The sequence below is a fragment of the Siphateles boraxobius genome, unplaced genomic scaffold (assembly GCF_051911475.1).
Source record: "Siphateles boraxobius isolate OS27281-9 unplaced genomic scaffold, OSU_SipBor_1 55, whole genome shotgun sequence".
In the NCBI taxonomy this organism is placed as follows: domain Eukaryota; kingdom Metazoa; phylum Chordata; class Actinopteri; order Cypriniformes; family Leuciscidae; genus Siphateles; species Siphateles boraxobius.
Window position 1 is genome coordinate 11,839,659 of NW_027509181.1, and position 24,322 is coordinate 11,863,980.

At 37.4% G+C, this 24,322-nt stretch overlaps 1 protein-coding gene across 1 annotated transcript in view; it reads right to left on the minus strand.

Annotated features, from left to right (window-relative positions):
- Positions 1–24,322, minus strand: part of mmp25b (matrix metallopeptidase 25b) — a 52,371-nt gene that overhangs the window by 25,767 nt on the left and 2,282 nt on the right. The window contains exons 2-7 of the mRNA XM_077205767.1: positions 8,552–8,705; positions 6,657–6,815; positions 6,290–6,372; positions 6,052–6,208; positions 5,164–5,234; positions 3,997–4,102 (exon numbers count right to left, since the gene is read on the minus strand). Of these exons, the coding sequence (XP_077061882.1) occupies positions 3,997–4,102; positions 5,164–5,234; positions 6,052–6,208; positions 6,290–6,372; positions 6,657–6,815; positions 8,552–8,663 (688 nt within the window). The 5' untranslated portion in view covers positions 8,664–8,705. The remainder of the gene's footprint in view (positions 1–3,996; positions 4,103–5,163; positions 5,235–6,051; positions 6,209–6,289; positions 6,373–6,656; positions 6,816–8,551; positions 8,706–24,322) is intronic.

The following is a 24,322-nucleotide window of genomic DNA, read 5'->3' on the forward strand; positions in this document are numbered from 1 at the left end:
TAATTTCCTATAAGGTAATTGATTGGATTAGAATGATACAAATTGTTCCACTGTCTATTTAAGTGGTGGTTTGAATGTTGGTTTTAATGTAGCAAACATGGAATAAAAAAACAAGAAGGACAAGAAAGCTCAACTGGACAGAGGAACAGTGTTTACTGTGAGCCCAGTTAGTGGATGAACACAAGGCCATCCTTAAAGGAAAATCAGGCCGGGTGTCACAGCACAGAAGCAGACATGGGAGCTTATAGCGGTTAATAATAAATTATTTACGGTTCATTCCCCCTGCTTGTGCGGAAGCCTGCTATATTCATAAATGCATTTTTTTGAGCCTGCAAGGTGGGAATCTCCCGTGTAAACAAAATGAACTGCGACACAATAAGAGGTTCTGAAAGTGCTGTAATTGTTTGTGATCACTCTGCTTACAGAAGGTTGTGACAGACCCAAATCATCACTGCTGCATTGATGCATTTTCCCAGCTGCCAAATATCTTAATGTACAGTAGTGATTTAATTTCTGGCACTACACCATTCCTGCGCTGTGTCGGAGATGTTATTGTGTCTCTAATAAAATCGGTCACAAACATGTTCCCTGCACGATCTAATCTATAGTGTCTTATTAACTCACTGTCATCTATTGTCTGTGACACATTTCTTCTCCCTCTTCTTCTTTCTGCCATTTTCTCCTCTGCTAAAGAAACTCTTAAGCCTCTTAAAAGTCCTCGTCCGTACTCCTAACAATTTTGACCTTAAGACCTCTTTTAAGGGTTAAGATGCTTTCTGAATTACTTTTTTCTTTACTAGGATTTTTCTTAAATTTTAAGAGTAAACGCCCACATTTCTAAGAATTTTCTTAGAATTTTGTCACTAGGAGCTACTCTTTGCATTAAGATTCTTTATGAATACGGGCCCAGTTCTCTTAATTTTATTTGTTTGGTGATTTAATAATTAAAATTATTTTATTTTATTAACATTAATATTGTATTTTATAATTTATTTAAATAATATATACATTTTTTTTATTCAATCTTTATTGAATCCACGGATTATCCCACTTGTACCTGGTAATTTGCCAGCATTGTCAACTTATAGCTGTTTCAAATTGATGTAAAAAAAAAAAGATGTTTGCAGGTCAAAATTTGATTGAAGGATAAAAATGGCGGTTATTTTCGTCAGTTGGGATTGTTCGAGCATTCTGTCCGCTTTGAATCCAGCGATGAAACACCGTAGTTGCTGAGAAATATAAAGTAGCGATTCAGTAAGCTATTTTATTAATAAAAGTTTATATGTGATAACAAGTTTCTGTACTCCTGAATGTTTGTTTGTTTGTGTGTGTGTGTGTGTGTGTGTGTGTGTGTGTGTGTGTGTGTGTGTGTGTGTGTGTGTGTGTGTGTGTGTGTGTGTGTGTGTGTGTGTGTGTGTGTGTGTGTGTGTGTGTGTGTGTGTGTGTGTGTGTGTGTCGTGATCTCCGAGTAGTAGGAGTGTGTAGCATGCTTCAGTGAAAAGAGTGGATTAAAGCTCCAGTAGGTAGCTTTTGTAAACAAATATTTGTTAAAACTGTCATTATGTACTGAAAGTAGAATATGAGACAGATAATCTGTGAAAAAAATCAAGCTCCTCTGGCTCCTCCCTGTGGTCCTACTGCCATTTGCAGAAATACACCGCTCCCGGTCAGAAACAACCAATCAGAGCCAGGAGGAATGTCTTAGCGGTGTCAATCACGCTCGTGTACGCGCTGATCACCCCTCTCTTGCACAGCGCGAGCGCGTACCGTCGTTCGTGACTCTCCTGTTCGAACTCGTTCATCCAAATGAACAAATCTTTTTTCAAGTAATTTCGTTCATTCAACGGACGAAATGACTCGAAAAAAGATTTGTTCATTTGGATGAACGAGTTCAAACAGGATCACGAACGTGCATCACAGAACAGAGCAAGGCGAGCATTTGTGCTTATAAAACTTAAAGTTTTTTATTTATTTTTGAAATGACCGATCGTTTCGCTAGATAAGACCCTTATTCATCGTCTGGTATCGTTTAAAGCCCTTTGAAGCTGCGCTGAAACTGTCATTTGGTCCTCGAAACGTTTGTGTCCTATTGAAGTCCATTATATGGAGAAAAAGCCTGGAATGTTTTCATCAAAAAAACTTAATTTCTTTTCGACTGAAGAAAGAAAGACATGGACATCTTGGATGACATGGGGGTGAGTAAATTATCAGCAAAAGTTTTTTTTTAAAGTGAACTAATCCTTTAACGTTATCTTAGTAGCTATTTATAATTATAGAAAGAATGCAACCTTATAAAGTTACATGTATTGCAAAATACATAATGATTTGAGGACCAAGTTTGTAGTCAAAGTATGGGAAGGCCATAGTCGATGTAAAGCATATTGTTGATGTTTCGTCCATATTAGTGAATGTTCCATAACTGTTTATAATCCGCCGTCATCGGTGGTCCTGTTTACTAAACTGCGCGTTCACGGCAGGCTCCGCTGTGGGGGAGGAGCTGTGGAGGGAGGAGCTGTGAGCGAGGAGCTGTGGGGGAGGAGCTGTGGGGGAGGAGCTGTGGAGGGAGGAGCTGTGGAGCGAGGAGCTGTGGGGGAGGAGCTGTGGAGGGAGGAGCTGTGGAGGGAGGAGCTGTGGGGGAGGAGCTGTGGAGGGAGGAGCTGTGGGGGAGGAGCTGTGGAGGGAGGAGCTGTGGGGGAGGAGCTGTGGAGCGAGGAGCTGTGGGGGAGGAGCTGTGGAGGGAGGAGCTGTGGAGGGAGGAGCTGTGGGGGAGGAGCTGTGGAGGGAGGAGCTGTGGAGGGAGGAGCTGTGGGGGAGGAGCTGTGGAGGGAGGAGCTGTGGAGCGAGGAGCTGTGGGGGAGGAGCTGTGGAGGGAGGAGCTGTGGAGGGAGGAGCTGTGGGGGAGGAGCTGTGGAGGGAGGAGCTGTGGGGGAGGAGCTGTGGGGGAGGAGCTGTGGAGGGAGGAGCTGTGGAGGGAGGAGCTGTGGAGGGAGGAGCTGTGGGGGAGGAGCTGTGGAGGGAGGAGCTGTGGGGGAGGAGCTGTGGAGGGAGGAGCTGTGGGGGTGGAGCTGTGGAGGGAGGAGCTGTGGAGGGAGGAGCTGTGGAGGGAGGAGCAGTGAGGGAGGAGCTGTGGAGGGAGGAGCTGTGGAGGGAGGAGCTGTGGGGGAGGAGCTGTGGGGGAGGAGCTGTGAGGGAGGAGCTGTGGAGGGAGGAGCTGTGGGGGAGGAGCTGTGGGGGAGGAGCTGTGAGGGAGGAGCTGTGGAGCGAGGAGCTGTGGAGGGAGGAGCTGTGGGGGAGGAGCTGTGGAGGGAGGAGCTGTGAGGGAGGAGCTGTGGAGGGAGGAGCTGTGGGGGAGGAGCTGTGGGGGAGGAGCTGTGAGGGAGGAGCTGTGGAGGGAGGAGCTGTGGAGGGAGGAGCTGTGGGGGAGGAGCTATGGGGTGGAGCTGTGGAGGGAGGAGCTGTGGAGGGAGGAGCTGTGGAGGGAGGAGCTGTGAGGGAGGAGCTGTGGAGGGAGGAGCTGTGGAGGGAGGAGCTGTGGGGGAGGAGCTGTGAGGGAGGAGCTGTGGAGGGAGGAGCTGTGGAGGGAGGAGCTGTGGGGGAGGAGCTGTGGAGGGAGGAGCTGTGGGGGAGGAGCTGTGGATGGAGGAGCTGTGGAGGGAGGGCTGTAGCGTAGCAGAGAGCAAGGGGGTTGGACCTGTAAGTTGTGCTTCTTCAAATTTTCAGGCAAAGTCAACATTTTCTCAAAACTCCCTACTGCAGCTTTAATATACAGTAGAACGTGATTACACTGATGTATCCTTCCAACCAATCAGAATCGACTATTCAGACACACCATGGTAAAGTAAAAATAAATAAATAAATAAATAATAATAAGTGAGTAAATAATAAGGACATAAATAAGTAAATAAAATGTACAAATAAGTAATAAGTATATTTATAATAAGTAAATAAACAATGCAAATACATGTAAATTGGTCTTGGAGCAGCTCTCAGACTGACCTGTGCTGGTGCTGGTTGAAGACGGAGCTGTCAGATGAGAAGAGGAGTATGACGGGGACGGAGACAGCATGCAGGAGTACGAGGAGGAAGATGGAGAAGGAGCAGACTGCACACAAAACACCAGTAGAGGGAGACAACAACAACACACAGACAGAGTGTGTGTCAAATAAACCATTCATTGTGTTCAAATGCATTGAAGAACAGAAGCATAGTGCTCATACTGTTTTTGCAGTATATACTCTGCACAGTATACATACTGATACTATAATATTTTACTATACAGCTAAATTTACCAAAACATAGAAAAATAAGAACTGCATGTTCCACAATGAAATGCACTCAACTCGACCTTCCAATACATTTCCAGTGAGATTAACTATCCTGTTAACTGTCAGCGTCCCAGTAGTGGAGGGACTCTTGGCATGCTTTTTTTATTGCCTTTCTTCCCTGTCACATATTTTAATAATAACCATACATGTGGTATCATTCGAAATCTCAAATTTCACTCAAAATTGGCCATTGTGTTATGGAAACAGTAGGCAACTTTAAAACCTTTTAGCAGGCTCAGTTTCTTTTGATATCAACTTCAAATTCGAAATACAACTTGGTTAGACATGTAGCTTTCACGTTTTTCTTGCAATTTTAGAGTCCAAATTATTTTAAATTTCTTTCCCTTCTGCAATAATCCAGTGAGTGTTTTTCTAAAAAAATCTAGGTCTGTTTTCCAAATAATTTATGCATTACAATCATTTAAGTTCAGATCTATGGTGAAAAACGGGGGTGACAGTTAACAGGTTAATCTTTTTCTATACTCATTATTTGATCCGATTGATAAAAGCTAATACATTGAATGCAATATTGAAAGTAAAATGTAAAATAACAATGATTATATAAAAAATAACTCGATGTCATGTGACAATGCTGAAACCTTAATCATTGAATAAAGCCTAAAATTTTGCTTATTTTTAGAAAATAGCAGGCAGTGCATATTCAGTAAGTCAGCTTATTCTGGTGTGAGTACACAGATTTTTTTAGTGCTCACTGATAGCAGTTCCATTGTCACCACGAGATGGCAATAATGCAAAACAGTACACAAGTACATATGCAGTATAAACTGGCATTGCAATGGTTTGCTAAATATGAATCTCATGAAATGAGCAGTCTCACCTGGAGCCCAGTATAGACTGAGAGAGAGTTATAACTGGAGAGAGCTGCGTCACTCTGACCGATCATGGATGCTAATAACACACAAACAAAGAAGATGAGAGAAAAACTTTGTACAGTATATACAGCTTACCCTTACCATTATTAAAATATCAAAACCATGAAAGAATGCAAATGGAATACAGGATTTATGTAGATAAATATTAGCTTCTTCAAAGTCATTACCATTTTGAAAAATAAAAAAAACCATTATAAGTTTTAGTCTTGTAAATAAATGTAAATCCAGGTACAATTTCAAATGTTTAAGCACACGCTTTCCTCGAAATGTTTTTAAGTTAATCAGAAACATAAATTTAGTCTCACACACATAAAAGAAGAATAGAAAAACCCCCGTAGTGCAGTACAGCTTACCTCAACACGAAATGAGTACATATAAATTCTTAAGAATAATCATTATTTCATAAAATTGGTATACTATTTTAAAATATCATTAAAGCACCAGAATTATGAAAAACACAAAGGGAAGTATGGGAATTATGTAAGTAACTAAAATTGTTACACAAATAAACAATCTTCAATTTTAATTTCTTCAAAGTCACAATTCAAAAATTCTAAAAGTAAATAAATAACAATTCAGTTAGGTAAAGTTTAGTACAATTTAGTTTATTTAAGTATGAAAAGTATGAATTGATGTAATTTGAGTTAAATTCATATCCAGCCATAGGTCAAAATTATTTTTAAACATTGATTTAAGAATATGCTTTTCCCTCAGATTATGTTCGTTTATTTGAAACATTCAGTCACACAAAGAACATGAGAGGGGGGGGGGGGGTCATATTCTAAGCGACAAGTACAGTATGCAAATTTTCCAATGTAAATGTCCGTTCTCACGTGCGCTGTTGCCATGCGGATGATGATAGACAGCTGGATTAAAGGATGTGTTCAGTGGAGCGTGTGTTTGAGCACAGGACGTCCCGCCTCCAGGCCGCCTCTGGTTTCGCAGCTTCTCCTCTCGCCTCCATTTGGCTCTTCGATTGGAAAACCACACCTGTCAATCAAGATCCAGAGAAAGAATATAAATGAAATAATCTATTCGAGCATTGTATTCTATTCCAGGACAGTGACTTACTTGTATCCGTGCCTCTGGAAGGTCGATTTTGTTTGCAAGTCGTTCTCGTCCGAAAACATCCGGATAATGTGTTCTCTCAAACTCTGTAAGATAAAGTTTAGTAGTTGAGTGTACTTAAATCTTTCTATAAAATAGATGTCACATTCTCAGAAAAAAAAGGTACAAAGGATGTCACAGTGACCCCAAAAGTTACACCTTTGTACCTAAAGAGTGCACATTAGTGCCTCAAAGGTACATATTGGTACCAAAAGTGTGTATATTAGTCCCTAATTGGTACAGAGAACCTTTTAAAAGGTATCCTCTAAGTGACAGCTTTCGTTCTGTCGAAAGTTTTTTCATTTAAAGCTTTTATTGTCTATTTTCTTACCTTTCTCCAAGGCCTCGATCTGCTCAGTTGTGAAGCTGGTTCTGTTGCGCTGAAGTTTTCTCTTTAACTGCAGCCTCAGTTGAGACTCTTCTCCTTCAACTCTTTCTACATGTCCTCCTCTTCCTGCCATCCTCCCATCCACGTCCACCAGGCAGTCATCTGAAACGGAATAAAAACTGTTACCGATCGAGAATGCATAACAGAAATACATAAATGTTTAGAAAGATCTAAGTCATTTGCTTGGTGCACTGCTGACCTCACAAAGCTGAAAGTGTGGTTTTATGAATTCTTAAGAATAATCATTAGTTCATAGCCACTTTGGCTTGCTCCGTTGGGGATTAAAAGACAGATAATATTAAGCAATATTATTGATTTAACTGCACCGACACTATTGGATGAGAACCAAATTTGAACTGAATTGACCCAGCCAACAGGGAACGTTCTCAAAACTTTAGCTAACGTTGTGGCAAGTTTCTCTCAAAGTTGAGCAAATGTTCTTCCAGTAATGTTAATAGAGTGTTCATTCAAAGTAATGTGGTCTTTAATATTGTTCTCAAAATGTTAACACATAAACATTATCCATAGGCCTACATCATTCATTGAACGAAATAATCAAATATTTGTTTTAGAATGTTCAGAGAACATTCAAAAGTAACATTTCCATAATGTTTGAATTATGATCGGATTCCTAAACATTCATATCACCAAGAAAAAACATTTTGAAAATGGATGTTTTGAACATGTTTTGAGCTGGATAATGACAGTAATGTTGACACAGTTGTCTGAACTGACCTGAGCTGAGTATTAACTCTATTGTTTTCTTCTACTTTACAGATTAAATTGAATAATTCATAATTGACAAATTTCGCAACATTATCACTAATATTTTCCTGTTTATTAATGTGAAGCTGCTTTGAAACAATGGTGCAGTTATGACGTCAAAGCCAAGAAGACTAATTCACCCCTGGTTCCCTCAAGATTTTCCTATGGGGTTTTATAATGGGGTTTTTTTTTTAAATTTTTGAGTCAAATAAAGACTGTGGAAACATAACTTAACGATACTTTGACATTTTTGTTCTACAATGTAAACTAAACACACTCACACCCCAAACTGTCTTATTACTTATTAAAACCATACATTTTCAAAAACATGGTTTTCGGTATATGGGTGTGTGTGGAATTTTCATTGTCGAAAAAAAGTTTTATTTACAACAGAAGGTTATCTTCACCACAGGTATATGATTGTATAAAACACAATATAAATAAATGTGACTTGATTTTACATTTTACTATTTTACAATAACATTAAAGCATCTAAACCATGAAGTAGCAGAAGTCTGGGCTTTATGTAACCAAAAGTACTATACCAATAAATAATCTTACATTTTAACTGGTAGAAAGGTTGGTTTAAATGACTCGTTTTTAAAGGTGCTCTAAGCGATGTCACGCGTTTTTTAGGCCAACACATTTTTTGTCACATACAGCAAACATCTCCTCACTATCCGCTAGCTGCCTGTCCCCTGAACACACTGTAAAAAAACGCAGTCTCTGCAGACACCCCAGGCTCCACAAACGGCAACAAAAACAAACTGGGCTAACCCGCACCACGAAACACAACAAACTGTTCCAGCCAATAACCGACAAGAAGGATTTGGGGGTGGGGTTTGGGGGGTTAGTGCGCGGATGAGGAGGAGGGAGGGTCTTTCCAGCCTACGTTTAGTTTGACAATAGCCTACTTCGAACGTCAACAAGAAGTGACGTCACCCGACATCGCTTAGAGCACCTTTAAACGAACACATTTTAATGTATATATAGTATGTATATACAATACAGGCCAACTGATATGGCCCAGAGGAGGTAAAACAGTGATATCAACCAGGCCTAACTCCTCTCACCGGTGCTGTGCTGCTGGCTGGGACCGTTGCTCTGCTGATGGTACCAGTCATTGGATCCACTCCAGTTTGAAGTGTTCTGGAGATTCAGCATGGTTAACCTCTCAAACATCATGGGCTTGCCCACTGCAGCCTCAGAATGGAAAGAGACAAGAGACTGTTTCGAATTAATTTAGATTCTCCTTTGACCCTGAACAACGGAGAGTATCAAATTGTGTGAGGATGAAGCATGAGTTCACACACATTAAAGTGAATTACAGTACCATCATTACATATAAAGAAAGAGTCTGTTACATGAAGTTGATATTTCATAGTATAGCAGTATGCATTTATTTATATGCATACAGTTCCGATTTGTGCATTCGAAAACAAATTATGTGAATTAAATCACTAGCGTAGCCAGAAATGACTCTCTGGGTGTGCATAAGAAAAAATGGGTGTGCCACATTTATTGTCAGATTAATATGCAATAAACCCCGATCACTAACTTTACAGAATAGATTGGGCTGATGTCGCCACATAAACATAAAAATGTATAAAATATAACTCAGGGCTCGACATTAAGCCTTTTCATGTGCTTGTTCTTCGAACAAGTAAATCGGTCAATATACTTGTCCAAGAAAAAAAAACTGCTTGTCCAGAAACAAATTCAATAATAAAGCGATATTCTCATTTTTTCTCAGTCAACTTTGACATTTTTAAATCTGCATATTTATATTTTAACCTTTATAAAGAGCATTTTTCCTTAATCGTTTTAAATGCTTCATCTTTAATTTTAAATTCTTAAATTTGATCAATAAATTAAATTATAATAATAAGACAGTATATGGCTGCTAACAATCAAATTAAATAATTGACAATTAAAAAATTACAACGGAATTAAATAATGTTATGAGATTGTTTTAAATATTTTTAGACATAAACAGATGAAATATGGGAAAGAATGATACTTTTAAACACGAAACTAAACCACCAGTAGGGGGCAGCAGATCAAAATAAATCAGATCACCGTCTTAATGAGTGAGTCATTGAGCCATTAATTCAAACGATTCGTTCAAACGGCTGAATTGTTCAGGAATGAGGCAGTTGTTTAATAGGTCATTGAATCTTTGACTCAACCGATTCGTTCAAAGCGCTGAATCATTCAGTAATGCGGTTATGTGTTCCGGTGAGATGCGTTGTGGTTCTTTTTTGATCTTTGTTTGGAAGTATTTTCGCTGCTCAAATACACAAAAAAAATCAATATTGTGTCTAAAATGTAAGTGGCGTAATATTAATTACTTGTTTATTTATACTGTCATATGAAATCAGTGACACATTTTCAATGGTATTCAGCAGTCGTGGTCGTGTGATGTTGCTTAACATTCATATGTTATAAATATAAGAACTCCACATACATTTGTATCGCTGTATGTACATTTAGTTTCTTTGTGTGAACTGCGCTCATTTCTTTCCATTTCTCCTCATGAGGCTGCGCGAGCCTCAACAGCACAACCTTGTTACAGTCAGACAGTCAGCGGCTGTTTGCGGATTGGTTGGCAGTCCGAATGTTGGCAGATATTTATATTAACGATATAACTAAAACATTAAATTACATTTTAAAATAAAAAAATTAAGTAAACAACAACAATAGGCCAAGTTTAGAAAAACATTTTTGTCAAGACTTAAAAAAAAATAATTCTGCATATTTTAGGTGTGCCAGCTCCCAATGTGGGTGGCACCGGCACACCCGTGGCTACGCCTATGAATTAAATATAATACATATTATTTGTCTGTAATTACACTTATCTGACGGCACCATTTAATAATCACAGACCGTTTGTATTATTTCTATATATTATAATATATTATCTAACATTAGGAATGTTTACAGTATGCCTCCATGCTCTGTCAGTGTGAATGTGCACGTAACGTTTAGTTTAGATTCAGTGTTTAGTTTTGTGAACTTTTGGTAACACTTTACAATAAGGTTTCAGTTGTTAACATTAGTTAGCTACATACATGAACTAATCATGAACAATACAGCATTAATATTAACATTTACTAAAACATTTTAAGATTTAAAGTTGTATCATGTTAGTATTGGTTAATGCACTGTGAACTAACATGAACATGAACTTTTTTTACGAACTAACATTAACAAAGGTTAATAAATGTTGTAAAAATATATTGGGTAACACTTTATAATACGGTTCCTTCGTTAATGAATAACTACACAATAACTACTATTAACTAACACAAATTCTGATTAACAAATTAGTAAGTAATAGCACACAGATGAAAGTGGTAGTTCACTATTAACTAATCGATAACTAATATTTTGTAATGCTTCCCAGATATTGAAAAAGTTTCATAATTCATGCTAAACTAATCAATAACTAATGCAGGACAAATGACTAGCACTACATTAACATTTTAACTGCTACTGTAAACGAATACACAAGGTTTATCAATATGTAATAGCATTGCAGACTTATGATTTGGGAAATAATTAGCCTATGCTCTCTCCTGAACTATTCATCAACTGAATAATTTTAAAGAAATTGATTTTTAAATGCAGTTGCCGGGACCTTACTTGTCCTGTGGCCAATTTTCCAGCATTCCTCTGGACTGGCATTGAATCACTAGAGTCACGGTGACGACTGGAACATATTGAGTTATCAGCCATCCAAGTACCATATACAGTGATTTTATTATTTAACCTAGCTCACAAAAGAAAATGTTTTTATGTATGTCTCCTGACTCATATATGTGTGTGAAAATATCTTGTGAAGGATTAGAAGATTCTACACTTTAGGATTGGCTTTTCATTAGTAACTACTAAGAATCATGGTATCTAAATAATGACTCAAGTGTTACTACATACTTCTATGGGAATTACTATTTAAAACTTCACCAAAAACCTCAAAAGCTTAAAATAATTAGTAATTCCTTTGGAAGTATGTAGTAACACTTGAGTCATTACTAGTTAGTTACCATGATTCTTACAGTAGTTCTCTGGGAAGCATTAAAAAAAAATAGTAGTTATTGATTAGTTAATAGTGAACTACCACTATCATCTGTGTGCTGTTACTTACTAATTCGTTAATCAGAATTTCTTGTTAGTTAATAGTAGTTATTAGATTGTTAATATTGTTTTACTAATTTGTTCCTGCGTAGTTATTCATTAACGAAGGAACCGTATTCTAAAGTGTTACCATATATTGTTCATTGTTAGCTCATGTTTGTTAATGCTTTTAGTAATTTTAACTAATGGGACCTTATTGTAAAGTGTTACCAGACTTTTGGTTTGTATGTACTTGTTTTTGTTTTGTTCCTATTTCCTCTGATCCCCACATTCCCGTCGCCTGCTCATTACTATAATTACTGGTTATATTGAGCACCTGATTCTTGTTATGTTCCTCTTTATTGTATATATGACCCCATGCAGTTTGTTCAGTCCCTGTTTGGTAGTTATGGGAGAAACAAATTTTTTTGAACAACTGAATCAATTGAATCATGATTCGATTCACTGTTTCGAAGCGCTCGAAACACCATGACTCCTGCTGGTCAAAACGGTGTAAATGCAATGAAAACCTTAATATAAAACACATTTTGCAAACCAATTGCAAATGTTTTAATGAAAGTGTATCTATTAAATGCAATTAACAAACTATCCAATACCATTACTTATTAAGTGTCTGTATAATATGTGGGTGTTTTTTAAACTTGTTTTACAGAGAGCTTGGTAAATCAGTCCAATAAGAGACTAAAATGACAACAACAACAAAACAAAAAAACATAGACAATGGTTCATGGCTTCATTGCGGCGAACCATTGATATGTTGAAATGTTTCGAACTAGTTATAACGTAACGAAGGGTTTACTGAAATCACGTGACTTTGATAGTTTGATACGATCTGTGAAAGGTTGAACCACTGGTTCGCACGAAGTGTATCAAAAGCGCCCATCAATACTGTCGGCTTTTAGTGTGAAATTGTTAAGTTTTAGCCCTCATTTTGTATCCCCTCCTTGCTTTAGTTGTTGTAATGATTTGTGCTGCATTTTACAGTTTTTCCTGAATTGCTAAAAACACTTCCCAGATAGCATGGTGACATTGATACAATGTTGAGTTTTGATCCAAACCATCATTTTGGTTGAGATTGACATTTCAATGTTTAAAGTGCGTTGGATCAGCATTTTTGATGAAAGCCAACAGCACACATGGGTGTAGACAGTGACATTGAACTAACAGTGATTTGTAGTTGATGAGCACAAGTTTATTCAGGCATGTATCTCTGCAGAACACCAGTGGGTGTTTCTCAATCAGTGGGGCATTTTCAAACCACAATGGGCATTTTCAACCGCTTTACCAGATTTGCTGTAATCCACTGAGGGCTTGGTTTAGGCCTTCATGATTTTAGCTGAAAAATGGTTGAAAAACATTTATTGTAGTTTGAAATTGGCCACTGATTGGTAAACACCCATTTTGGTTTTGCATGTGCACTTCTCAGTAGTCTAACGCTTCCTCATTAGAGAGAAAACATAGGTGCATCCTATACAGAAGTCTTGCACCTGACATACTTGCATGACTTCTCTAGCACAGTTTTAAACAATGGTGCATCTGCCTTATTTCTCTGTTCCTTTGTTTTGTGTTCTTATTTGCGTTTGATTTGTGTTGTTACTCACTGTAATTAGACATTAAAAAGTTATTAAACTGTTTGAATAAAGCATCTATTTTTCTATCTTGCTTTAGTAAAGTTTATTAGGAATTTCCTGAATAAAGTACTAACATCATTTTTCTGATTTCTTGAAGGGCTGGAGACATGAACATGAGCAAGAGTATTACACTGCAAACATAGCCCATGTCTTCATCCGTCAGTGCTTGCATGCAGAGCACATTGCTCCTTTAGTAGGAGTGAAGGCAGATGAAGATGGACAATTTAAAAAAAAAAGGAGAAGCACCGTCCCGATAATGCTGACATTGATAATACAGTGAGTTGTTGTCGACAGCATAATCACCTGACCTGGGACTTGATGATATCCTGAGCCTTATCACTGCTTAATCAGGTAACCATCCATATTCCTGAATCTGTATTCAATTTGAGAAATGTAACTGATTTCCATTCAGTTTAGCTTGTTTCCACTGAAACACAATAACAAAAAAACATCTTTTTTATTAAGAAAGTGACTGACATGGCTATTTTGTGATATTTAAAGAAACGAAGGTCTACATAAGGTGAGGCTGCAGCTTTAAAGGGATTGTTCAGCCTGAAATGAAAATTACGTCATTTATTTATGAATGTCTTTCTTCTGCTGCACACAAAAGAAGATAGAGTGAAGGATGTTGGTAACCAGACGTGATGGCTGATGGTAGCCATTGACTTCCATGGTATTTTGTCCTACTATGGAAATCAATGGCCACTGTCAACTTTCTGGTAACCAACATTCTTTAAAATATCTTATTTTGTGTTCAACAGAAGAAAGAAACTCATACAGGGTTTGAACAACTTGAGGGTGAGTAAATGATCACAGAATTTTCATTACGGGCTGAAGTATCCCTTTAAAGAAATTTGCATTCTTTCATTCTACAAGATAAACTAGTTACTTGAATGCTAAGTAGTTTCACAGAAAATGAACTGAGATGTAGTCAATAGCTATGGCTCTGAGGTGTTTGTTCCTCTTCATGAAGATGTGAGCTCCAGCACCTGGAAGTGTTCATTGATCCTCATGGCCTTGATTGGCTTGATTAGCTGCCTCAGGTGTGTTTAATTAGGGCTGGAGATAAAAGCGGACACCCCTGTCATAGTGCTTTCTTAAAAAATCAAGTGTTGTAATTGTGGAGGAGAACACAGTGCTGCCTACAAAGGATGTGATGCACATAAAAAAGCGGTTCAAATTCAGAATGTGAAGGTAAAAGAAAAAATTATGTACGTTGAGGCAATTAGAAAGGTTAAATCTAATGAGGATAATAGTAGATTAGCACCTGTGATTCAATCCCCAGTTCAAAATTTGCATAAGTGTAGCAATATTACCAGGGATACACTTATAGTGGAGAAGAAAAAGTTTGTAGCATTTATGGTGGAAATCATTAACTGCTCTGCCCAAGCATGTAGCCGAACAGAGAGAATTAAGATAATTGCAAAAGCGGCAGAAAAATATTTTGAAATGGAAGAGATGTCAGTAGAGATCATCAATGCAACAATTAGAATGGGGATATCAGATTCACAATCAACATGTGGTGGTGGAGATTAATAATGATGCTAAGCATTCTACAATGGAATGCGAGGAGTCTAATTGCGAACGGACAAGAATTAAAACAGCACATTCAGGAGCAATCTGTCATACCTAACATTATTTGTATTCAGGAATCTTGGCTAAAACCTTCACTTGATTTTATATTGTATGGATATACAGCAGTACGTAAGGATAGAACCCTTGCTATGGGTGGTGGAGTTATAACCTTCATTCAACATGGTGTTAATTATAGAGTTATCAACAGTAGTGAAGAGCTTGAGATAATTATAATTGAAGTATGGGTGAATAAAACAAAAACTAGAATAATAAATTTTTATAATCCTTGTAAAAAAATAACTAGAGACATGTTGGAGCGTATATATGATGTGGAAAAATCCAAAGTTATAATATGTGGAGATTTTAATGCAAATAATACCCTGTGGGGAAGTGCTAGAACAGATGGAGATGGGTACATTATTGAGGATTTTATGGATGATAATCAGTTAGTGTGTTTAAATGATGGAAGAGGCACTAGATACGATGTAGCACATGGTGTAGAAACTGCAATAGATCTTACTTTTGTATCACAACAACTAGCAGGTTCTTGCATATGGGATGTGAGAAGTGATAATGCAATGGGTAGTGATCATTATCCTATCTGGGTAAAGATACGGAGTCAAAATGTTAGTTTTGAAGAAAATTGGATTCCAAGATGGAGAATGAAAGAGGTCAATTGGGGACTGTATCATTTTAAAACAAGCAGCAAATTAATTGAAATGATGCCAAATTTGAGTGAAGACATTGAGGAATTAAACAATTTGATTATTAACATAATGCATAAGTCAGCTGAGGAAACAATAGGTAAAACATCTGGAGCAAAGAAGAAGAAAATGATACCATGGTGGTCTGATGAGTGTAGAGAGGCTGTTAAAAACAGGAATAAAGCTTTTTAAGGTGTTAAATCTAATCATTCATTTGATAAATTATTGGAGTACAAAAGAACACAAGCTAAAACTAAAAGAATTATAAAAGAAACTAAAAGGAAATACTGGAGAGATTTCTGTAGTAATATTGGGACAGGAATTAAAATAAATGATATATGGGGAATGGTTAGAAAGATGGGTGGCATAAGAAGGGACTTTTCACTACCAGTATTAATAGATAGTGGTATTGAGGCAGTAACTAGTAGAGAAAAAGCTGAGATGCTCGCAAAATCTTTTGTAAAAATACATAGTTCAAAGAACCTTTCTAGTGAAGAGCTAGATATAAGAATGAGGATCATGGAAGATGATAAAGATATGCTGGGGATGAAAGTGGTGGGGGAGAACTCACTAGATGCAGATTTTACATTGTTTGAACTAAAAAGAGCATTGATTGGTGTAAAAAATACCTCACCAGGGAGAGACGGGATATGCTATAAAATGATTGAAGAAATATCTGATGTGGCAAAAAATGTGATACTGGTGTTATATAATAAAATTTGGGAGCGAGGGAAATTACCCACTGGGTGGAAACATTCAGTAATAGTCCCTATAGGGAAACCAGGAAAGGATAAAACGAATGTCAAAAGCTACAGACCAATAGCGTTAACGTCTAATTTATGTAAACTCATGGAGAGGATGATTACTAAAAGGTTAGGGCACACATTAGAAAGCAGAGGGCTGATCACACCATACCAGAGTGGTTTTCGTACTGGAAGAACAACTATGGATCCTGTAGTCTGCCTAGAGAATGAGATACGTAAAGCACAAGTTAATAAAGAATCTGTTTTGGCAATATTTTTTGATATAGAGAAGGCTTATGACATGCTGTGGAAAGAAGGACTTTTAATTAAGTTGAATAAAATGGAAATAGGTGGTAAAATGTTTAACTGGATTAAAGATTTTTTTAAAGGATAGAACCATAGAGGTAAGGATAGGATCAGAGTTATCAAGTACATACACAATAGATAATGGCACCCCACAAGGTAGTGTATGCAGTCCAATTCTTTTTAATATAATGATTAATGATGTGTTTGATGGAGTGAATCAAAGGATAAACAGGGCATTATATGCAGATGATGGAGCATTGTGGGTGAGGGGCCGTAATATAGATAATTTACAGCAAAGGATGCAAACAGCAATTAGTCAGGTTGGAAAATTGTCATTTGAATGGGGGTTCCATCTGTCAGTAGAAAAAACGCAATTCATCTGTTTTTCTAAGAAAAGGGTAAAACCAACAATAGATCTTAAGATATATGGGCAATCTCTCAAACAGGTTTATGAGTTAAGATATCTTGGTGTGTGGTTTGATAGTAAACTCACTTTTAGAAATCATGTACAGAAAATGGTGGAAAAATGTAAGAAAGCAATTAATCTTTTAAAGTGTCTATCAGGTTATAATTGGGGGGCATCAGGCTCTTCTTTGAAAATAATTTATATAGCAATAATCCGATCAGTGTTTGATTATGGATGTACAGTATATAAAACAGCAGCTAAAACGACATTGGCTGAATTGGACAGGCTGCAGGCCAAAGCTCTCCGGCTGTGTAGTGGAGCTTTCCGAACATCACCTATCTCAGCGCTGCAGGTGGAAGTAGGGGAAATGCCTTTAGATCTTAGGAGGTTAAAGCTTTCTAGCATATTGGGTAAACTTACAAGGGCATGAGAATATACATCCTACAAAATTGGTGTTAGAGGAATGCGGGGAATATGGTCGCATTGTGGAAAATAGTTTTGGATGGAGTAGTAAAAAAGAGGCAGATGAAATGGGAATCAGTAATATATCCTGCAGCCAAACTGTTAACTTGAGCATAACTCCTCCTTGGTTTTTTTGCTATCCTGTAGTTAATTTAGAGACTAAAAACATAGTTAAGACGGGATTGTGTCAAAGTGTACAACAGTATATAGAAGTAAAATATAATGATACAGTACAAATATTTACAGATGCATCCAAAGAACCAGCAGGTAAAACGGGGGTGGCTGTATACATTCCTGAATATAAAGTCACAATACAAAAAAGAACCTCAAACCACCTCTCAATCTTCTCTGCAAAAATGACGGCCATCATAATGGCACTACAGTGGGTAGAAGAAGTGAAGCCATATAAATCGGTTATTTGTTCAGACTCTATGTCCTCCTTAACTAGCATCCAGACTGGGAAATCTGAATGCAGGCAGGATCTTTTAGACGAAGTTCATCAGATATTATTCAGAATAAAGCAACAGAAGCTAATAACACAGTTCACTTGGGTTCCAGCGCACACAGGTATTGAGGGGAATGAGAAGGCAGACGAGTTGGCAAAAGAAGCACTTAAAGCAGAACAAGTAGAAATACAGGTACCACTCAGCAAATCAGAAATTAAAACAATAATTAAAGATGGTATTCATAAACTCTGGCAGGATAAATGGGATAAGGGGGAAAAAGGTAGGCATTTATATAGTATTCAACAAAATGTGACAGTTAAAAAAATGAGTTCATTATCACGACAGGAGGAAACATGGTTCACTAGGCTAAGGTTAGGACATACAGGACTGAACAGCAACCTACATATAATAGGGAAACATGAGACCGGAATGTGCCCATATTGTACGGAAACTGAAACTGTGAAGCATGTACTTTTGACATGTAGGCAGTACCTTGAAGAGAGAGAAAAAATTAAGAGGGTAACAAAGAAGTCTGTTAATTTAAGCAACCTGTTGAAACTACCAGGAACACACTCTACAATAAAAGCAGTGATAGAATTCCTTTAAAAAACACAGTTAGCAAGAAGACTTTAGTGTTTTTTTTTTTTTTTTTTTTTTTTTTTTTAATATGGAGGTTGAGTTGAGGTTGAAGCTGGAGGAGCTAAACACGTAGCGCCAGCGGAAGCTTGGGCTCTGGTTCCAATTTTTTTCTTTTTTTATTTATTTATTTTTTTCACGTCCCAATGTGATCACACCTTATTCCAGTAGATGGCGGTAATGCACATAGATTGCAAACTGCCAATAAAAGTCACAGAAGAAGAAGAAGTAGTGCTTTCTTTTGATATTAAAGCATTAATAGATTTTAGAAAAATTAATTAAATAACAGAATTTAACAGTACTATAATTGTTAGAATATTTTGTGTTCAGCAACTTTAAAAAAAAAATTGAATCATATTGCGTTTAGTATATTAACATTCTTGAATGTGACTATGTATGACAACTGAATTGACTCGTTCTGGAGTAACATCATGCTTTCTTTTTCAGATTTCAGAGAAGGAAAAGAGACAGTAGTCTGATGCAAGACAGATTTTTAAAAACCTGAACCGTTGGACCACCTGTAGTTATTGTCACTATATAGTGTGCGGGTTGAAGAAGAGGGCTGAGTCAAAGGCTTCAATTCCAACATTTACTAATATATATATATATATATATATATATATATATACTAGTGATGTTACGTATGACACTGAAGCTTCAATGTGCGTATCGCGAAAGCGAAGCAATTTCTATTGAAGCCCCGTATCGGGGTGTGTATTGGTTTCCCAGAGGACACGTGATCGATGACAAATGAAGCCTCACTTTCTGTCCAACCACGTGTGCGTTTCGCTTTGGGTGTCAGAAGGCTCGAAGGTCCTTGTTGGCTCAGTCTGGTTGATGGGTTTGTGAGGAGACTAGAGTGCTGTACTTTGAAAGTTAATCAATACATTACATTTAAATAACCAAAACGACTTATTATTTTTTTGTTGTTGTGTCTTTTTGTTTTTGTAAGATCGTTGCACTTTTGGTGTTTTTTTTAGGTAATTTGGTGTTGGTATTTGGGTGTTTGGTGAAGGGTTTGTATTTAGAGCAATGGCAACAGCCATAAAAAGGAAGACTTCCCCTAACTGGGAATATTTTGAGCTTATAGCTTCCAATGTATGAATCCATTTCTAAAAAAACAAAAAATAAAAAAAAACATTTATTTATTATTATTTTATTTTGTATCATTGTATTGTATAATTGTTGACCGTTGATGTGTCTTATATTCAGTCAATGTACATGTACAGTCACGCCCAAAAAAAATAAATGTATCCTCACACTTCTGAGGTGGAAACCTTTGTCTTCTGTTGGACAGTGCTGTAGACCAGCACAAACAAAGCTCAAATGCCACTTCTGATGCAATCCTAGAAGTGGATAAATACCTTACAGAGACAAACATACAAAGAGCTGAAGATCCACTTGAATACTGGAGAATGCAGAAACATGTCTACCTCCATCTATGTACCTTGGCATTACAGAATAATTAAAATCTTTATCACCTTTCTGTCATTCCTACAGTTACATAAGCGCTATCACTGCCAAGTGTCAGATGAACAGATGATCCTATCACACAATGTCCTTATTCACTGTGTGTGTGTGTGTGTGTGTGTGTGTGTGTGTGTGTGTAGAGAGAGAGAGAGAGGGTAGGCCTACATTAGATCTTATTAAATCATATGCTCATTTTATATTTTATTGTCACACTTTAATGGGTAAAATAATTTATTTATTTATGGACAAATCAAACACAAAACGTGTAAGGCTTTTTATTTGTACACATAACATTGAAACTATGGAGTGTGTTGTGGTTGCTTCATCTGACAGAGAAAGGCTTCTGGCTGCTTTATTTTAAATAAGCACCAGATGGCGCTGTTCTCGACACTCTCAAAGCTTTGAATCTTTTCCCGGAACAGTCAGGGGAAAGCCTCATTGCTTCACGAGGCTTCATTTCCCCATCCCTAATATATACATATATCCAAAAACAATAAACGGGTACAGGCAGGTTGACGGGAAAAGCTAAACTCACACATAAAACTCTGAAACATTAACAGAAGCATAACATTTACAAGAACCAACAAAGACAGACTGAACTGAAGAAAACTAAATACAAGCACAAATCAGAGATAACAAGGTGAAGACAGGTGACACTGATGATGACGATGAACAGGCAGATCATTGAGGGAGTGAGTTCAGCTGTGGAGACAAGGAGGATTCTGGGGAGCGTAGTGCAGACGAAGGCTGCGTTCCAAACCGCATACTCAATGAGTAGGTACTTAATTTCAGTGAGTACTTACTTAACGAGCGCTAAAAGAGTAGGTACTTTATAGCCAAATCTCGTTGAGTATGAATGCGATCGGGACATCATCCGCCATGTTGACGTTATCATGTGACCTACGACACGTTATCACAAGCGCAACAACTTAAAAGATGAACGACACGTTTAATTCATCTATCTGTAAATATCTTGATATTGATGAAACTTGCTCATTTTGTGGTATTGTTGAAGAAACAGCTGCCAATTTATTTTGTGAATACATTTAGGGTTGATTTAAGTTGTTATATTTTAAACCCTTCTAATGTGACCCACAGTTCCTTATAACGATTTTTTATGAAACCCCAAAATCGTTATCTCTTGAATATGTTGTTAATTTCTTTATTTTATACCCAAAAAGTTTCTCCTTCAAGTTTTCCTCTTTTCTTGATGAATTTACCTCTCGTTTCATCCCTCAGACAATAACAACAAAACTATTTTTTAATGTATTATGAAGAACTATTTATATTTAAAGATATTTAGCCTTGTTATTGTTCTTTTTTCCTGTGTATAAATATCATATTATGATGTACACAAACCAATGATCTTTATGTTTTCTGCTTTGTCATTATGATTGTTCATTGTTAGATACAACTAGTATCTTTCCATGATCTTTATGTAATAAGTTTATAAGTTTAAATTATATGAGCGACAGGTGCACTAACACTTCATAACATAACTCGACAGCACAACCTAGAACAGTTTTCCTCTGCGTTTACTGTCAGCAGTGCACAAGGAGACGGGCCGCTGCTCGAAGATCTCCTTTGGAGAAACTGTTGACTTTATACTCGAAAAATGCAAGTATCGCTCATAAAAAATTAATATTACCTCAGAATGAATTGCATTGTTAGCCCACCCCAAAACTTAAACAAAATAATATTTAATGCTGACCAATACTTAATTATATTTCTTTTTTTATATATACTAAAAATGATATAATTTAATAAAACAAGCAAAATTTAATTTGTTTTGTCATATGACTTATGCATGAATACACGTGAACATCTCAATTGTCAGTCAAGCAATGAATTAATGCATACATTAAATAATTATATTTTATATACTGACAACAATAAGAAACATGAATAAATGAGTAAAAGAACAAATAAAAGTAACCATCACACAATAAACAAATGCATGCACATGAAACAAATCTTTATTCAAACTACAAGCATGTATTTGGGCGCTACGCCCACATCCTACTGCCATCTGAACACAGCGGTTCCCATTCTGCGGCTTTATTCTGATGAATTCACCAGAGGTGACCGTGCCTTCGTGCCGGAGCTTGTTGCTGCGCTGCGCTTCACAATCTGAGGCGAAAAGGGCAGATGGAGAGATCTTATGACAGTCTCATCCATGGCACCGTTTCCAGGATTCAGCTCTGGGCTCCTCATCCTCAGTGCTCACACCAGTCTGAATAAAAACATGTTTAGTTACTTTATATATTTGTTTATTTACCTTATTTAAAGCACATTAGTCTAATGTCAACAGTGTTGACAACAGTGAATTAACGTTATCCTATCCTATGATAATGCCACACATACATCACTCAGATGTCTTTTTCATGTTGTGATGTGCTCATCTGCAATATGTCAATACTTACAATATTTTCCTTTCAGATGTAAATAGACATTTTAAATAAGCGTGTTTAAGATGTATATGGTTATGTAAATCCACTTTAGAGACGTTACGTGTGCTTAGAGCTCCCCTGTTAGCTAGCTATACAAAACATGTTTTTACAGCAAAATCACAACTATACTATACTGTCTAACTACTTTACACCTTCAACAGTTAAAACGTCTACTCTATTGTAGTTTAACACATAAGGAACCGTGTTTACTCACATTTGAAAACCCCCGGCGTCGCTGATCTCCGTGATGTTTGATAATGACGTATCCTCTCGCGTGGCCTCCTGGGATAGATGAGTACAAGCTGAAAAGCACTCAAATGTCTGGGCGAAAGCAGGAGATCATCCGGGAACTTCTCGCCTACTCTTTTAGGAATACTGATGTTTCGAACGTACTGCTTCTTTCACGTACTGTTTTCGCCTACTATATAGTAGGAAAGTAGGCATATTGGAACGCACTATCGTCCAAATCTCGCGATAATTAGTACGTCAACCAGGTAATTCTCGCCTACTCTTTTATGAATACTGAGGATTCGAACGTACTTTTTTGCTCGCCTACTCTTTTTCCCATACTATATAGTAGGGAAGTATGCGGTTTGGAACGCAGCCGAAGACTGTGGGTGCTTCTCATTTCTTATTTGTCTATCCTCGTTTCCTTTCCTCGCTTCCTTTCCTCGTTTCCTTTCCTCGACGAGAATACTTTTTGTGTGCAAAAACAAACAAAAACAAACAACTTTATTTAAACTATTCATTTCCTTCTCTGTGGGCCTCTAGTCAGTTAACGTAGTGTGATTGCGTAGAGCTACGTCACACTTAGGCTCACTATTGGCCGACGCTGGTCATGTGTGTGATGCGTGTGACGTACAACACAGAAGCGCTGCACTGTTACACTAGTGAACTCACTCGAGGCCCACAGAGAAGGAAATGAATAGTTGAAATAAAGTCGTTATTTTTGTTTGTTTTTTGCGCACAAAAAGTATTCCTGTCGCTTGATAAACTTAAGATTGAGCCACTGTAGTCACTTGGACTATTTTAACGATGTCTTTAATAACTTTTCGGGGCTGGCAAGTTTCAATCCCTTAGAAGCCTATGGAGGAGTGATCCAGCTCTCAGATTTAATAAAAAATATCTTAATTCGTGTTCCGAAGATGAACGAAGGTCTTACGGGGTTGGAACAACATGAGGGAGAGTAAATACTGACAGAATTTTCATTTTTGGCTAAACCCTTTAAGAAATTCATAATGAATAATAATAAAGCAAGATACCCTGTTGAAATATGTGAGATGTGTGGTTTATATAAACTGCAAGGGTAAAGTATAAAATAAAATTATTGTGACCGATGTGAAGGGGGAGGAGAATTTATATGTGCGTCACGTTTAGTCAATAAAACACTTCCGCATAGGATACACCTGTGTGTCCTCGCTCATGACTCCTCTGGAAGCCTCCTCACTCCTCGATCCTCGACTCCTCGCGGGGCAATTAGAGAATTGAGATGTCCTTCAAGATGGCTGAGCTCGATCGGTTTCCGGGTCATAGGATGGAGGACGGAGGAGCGAGGAGACGAGGAGGAAAATTGAGAAGCACCCTGTGACAGTTATGACATCAGACGCCAATTCTGAAGCCAATTTTATTTTTTAAAGGTTGAAATACTTTTTTCCTATTTCTCCCCCTTTCTTTTTTAAAGAATGATATTTTAATATATTTTTGTCATTGATTGATTGAATAAAATAAATTGACTCAACTGCTGGAAAGGTGTCATTTATATTTTAAAAGGTATACGCCAAATTTTGAAATGGTCAGGAATTTGTTGACGCACCATTGAAGTGTAGTTGAAATGTTAATGTTGTTTCAACATTAACTTGGTACATCAGATGGCAACAT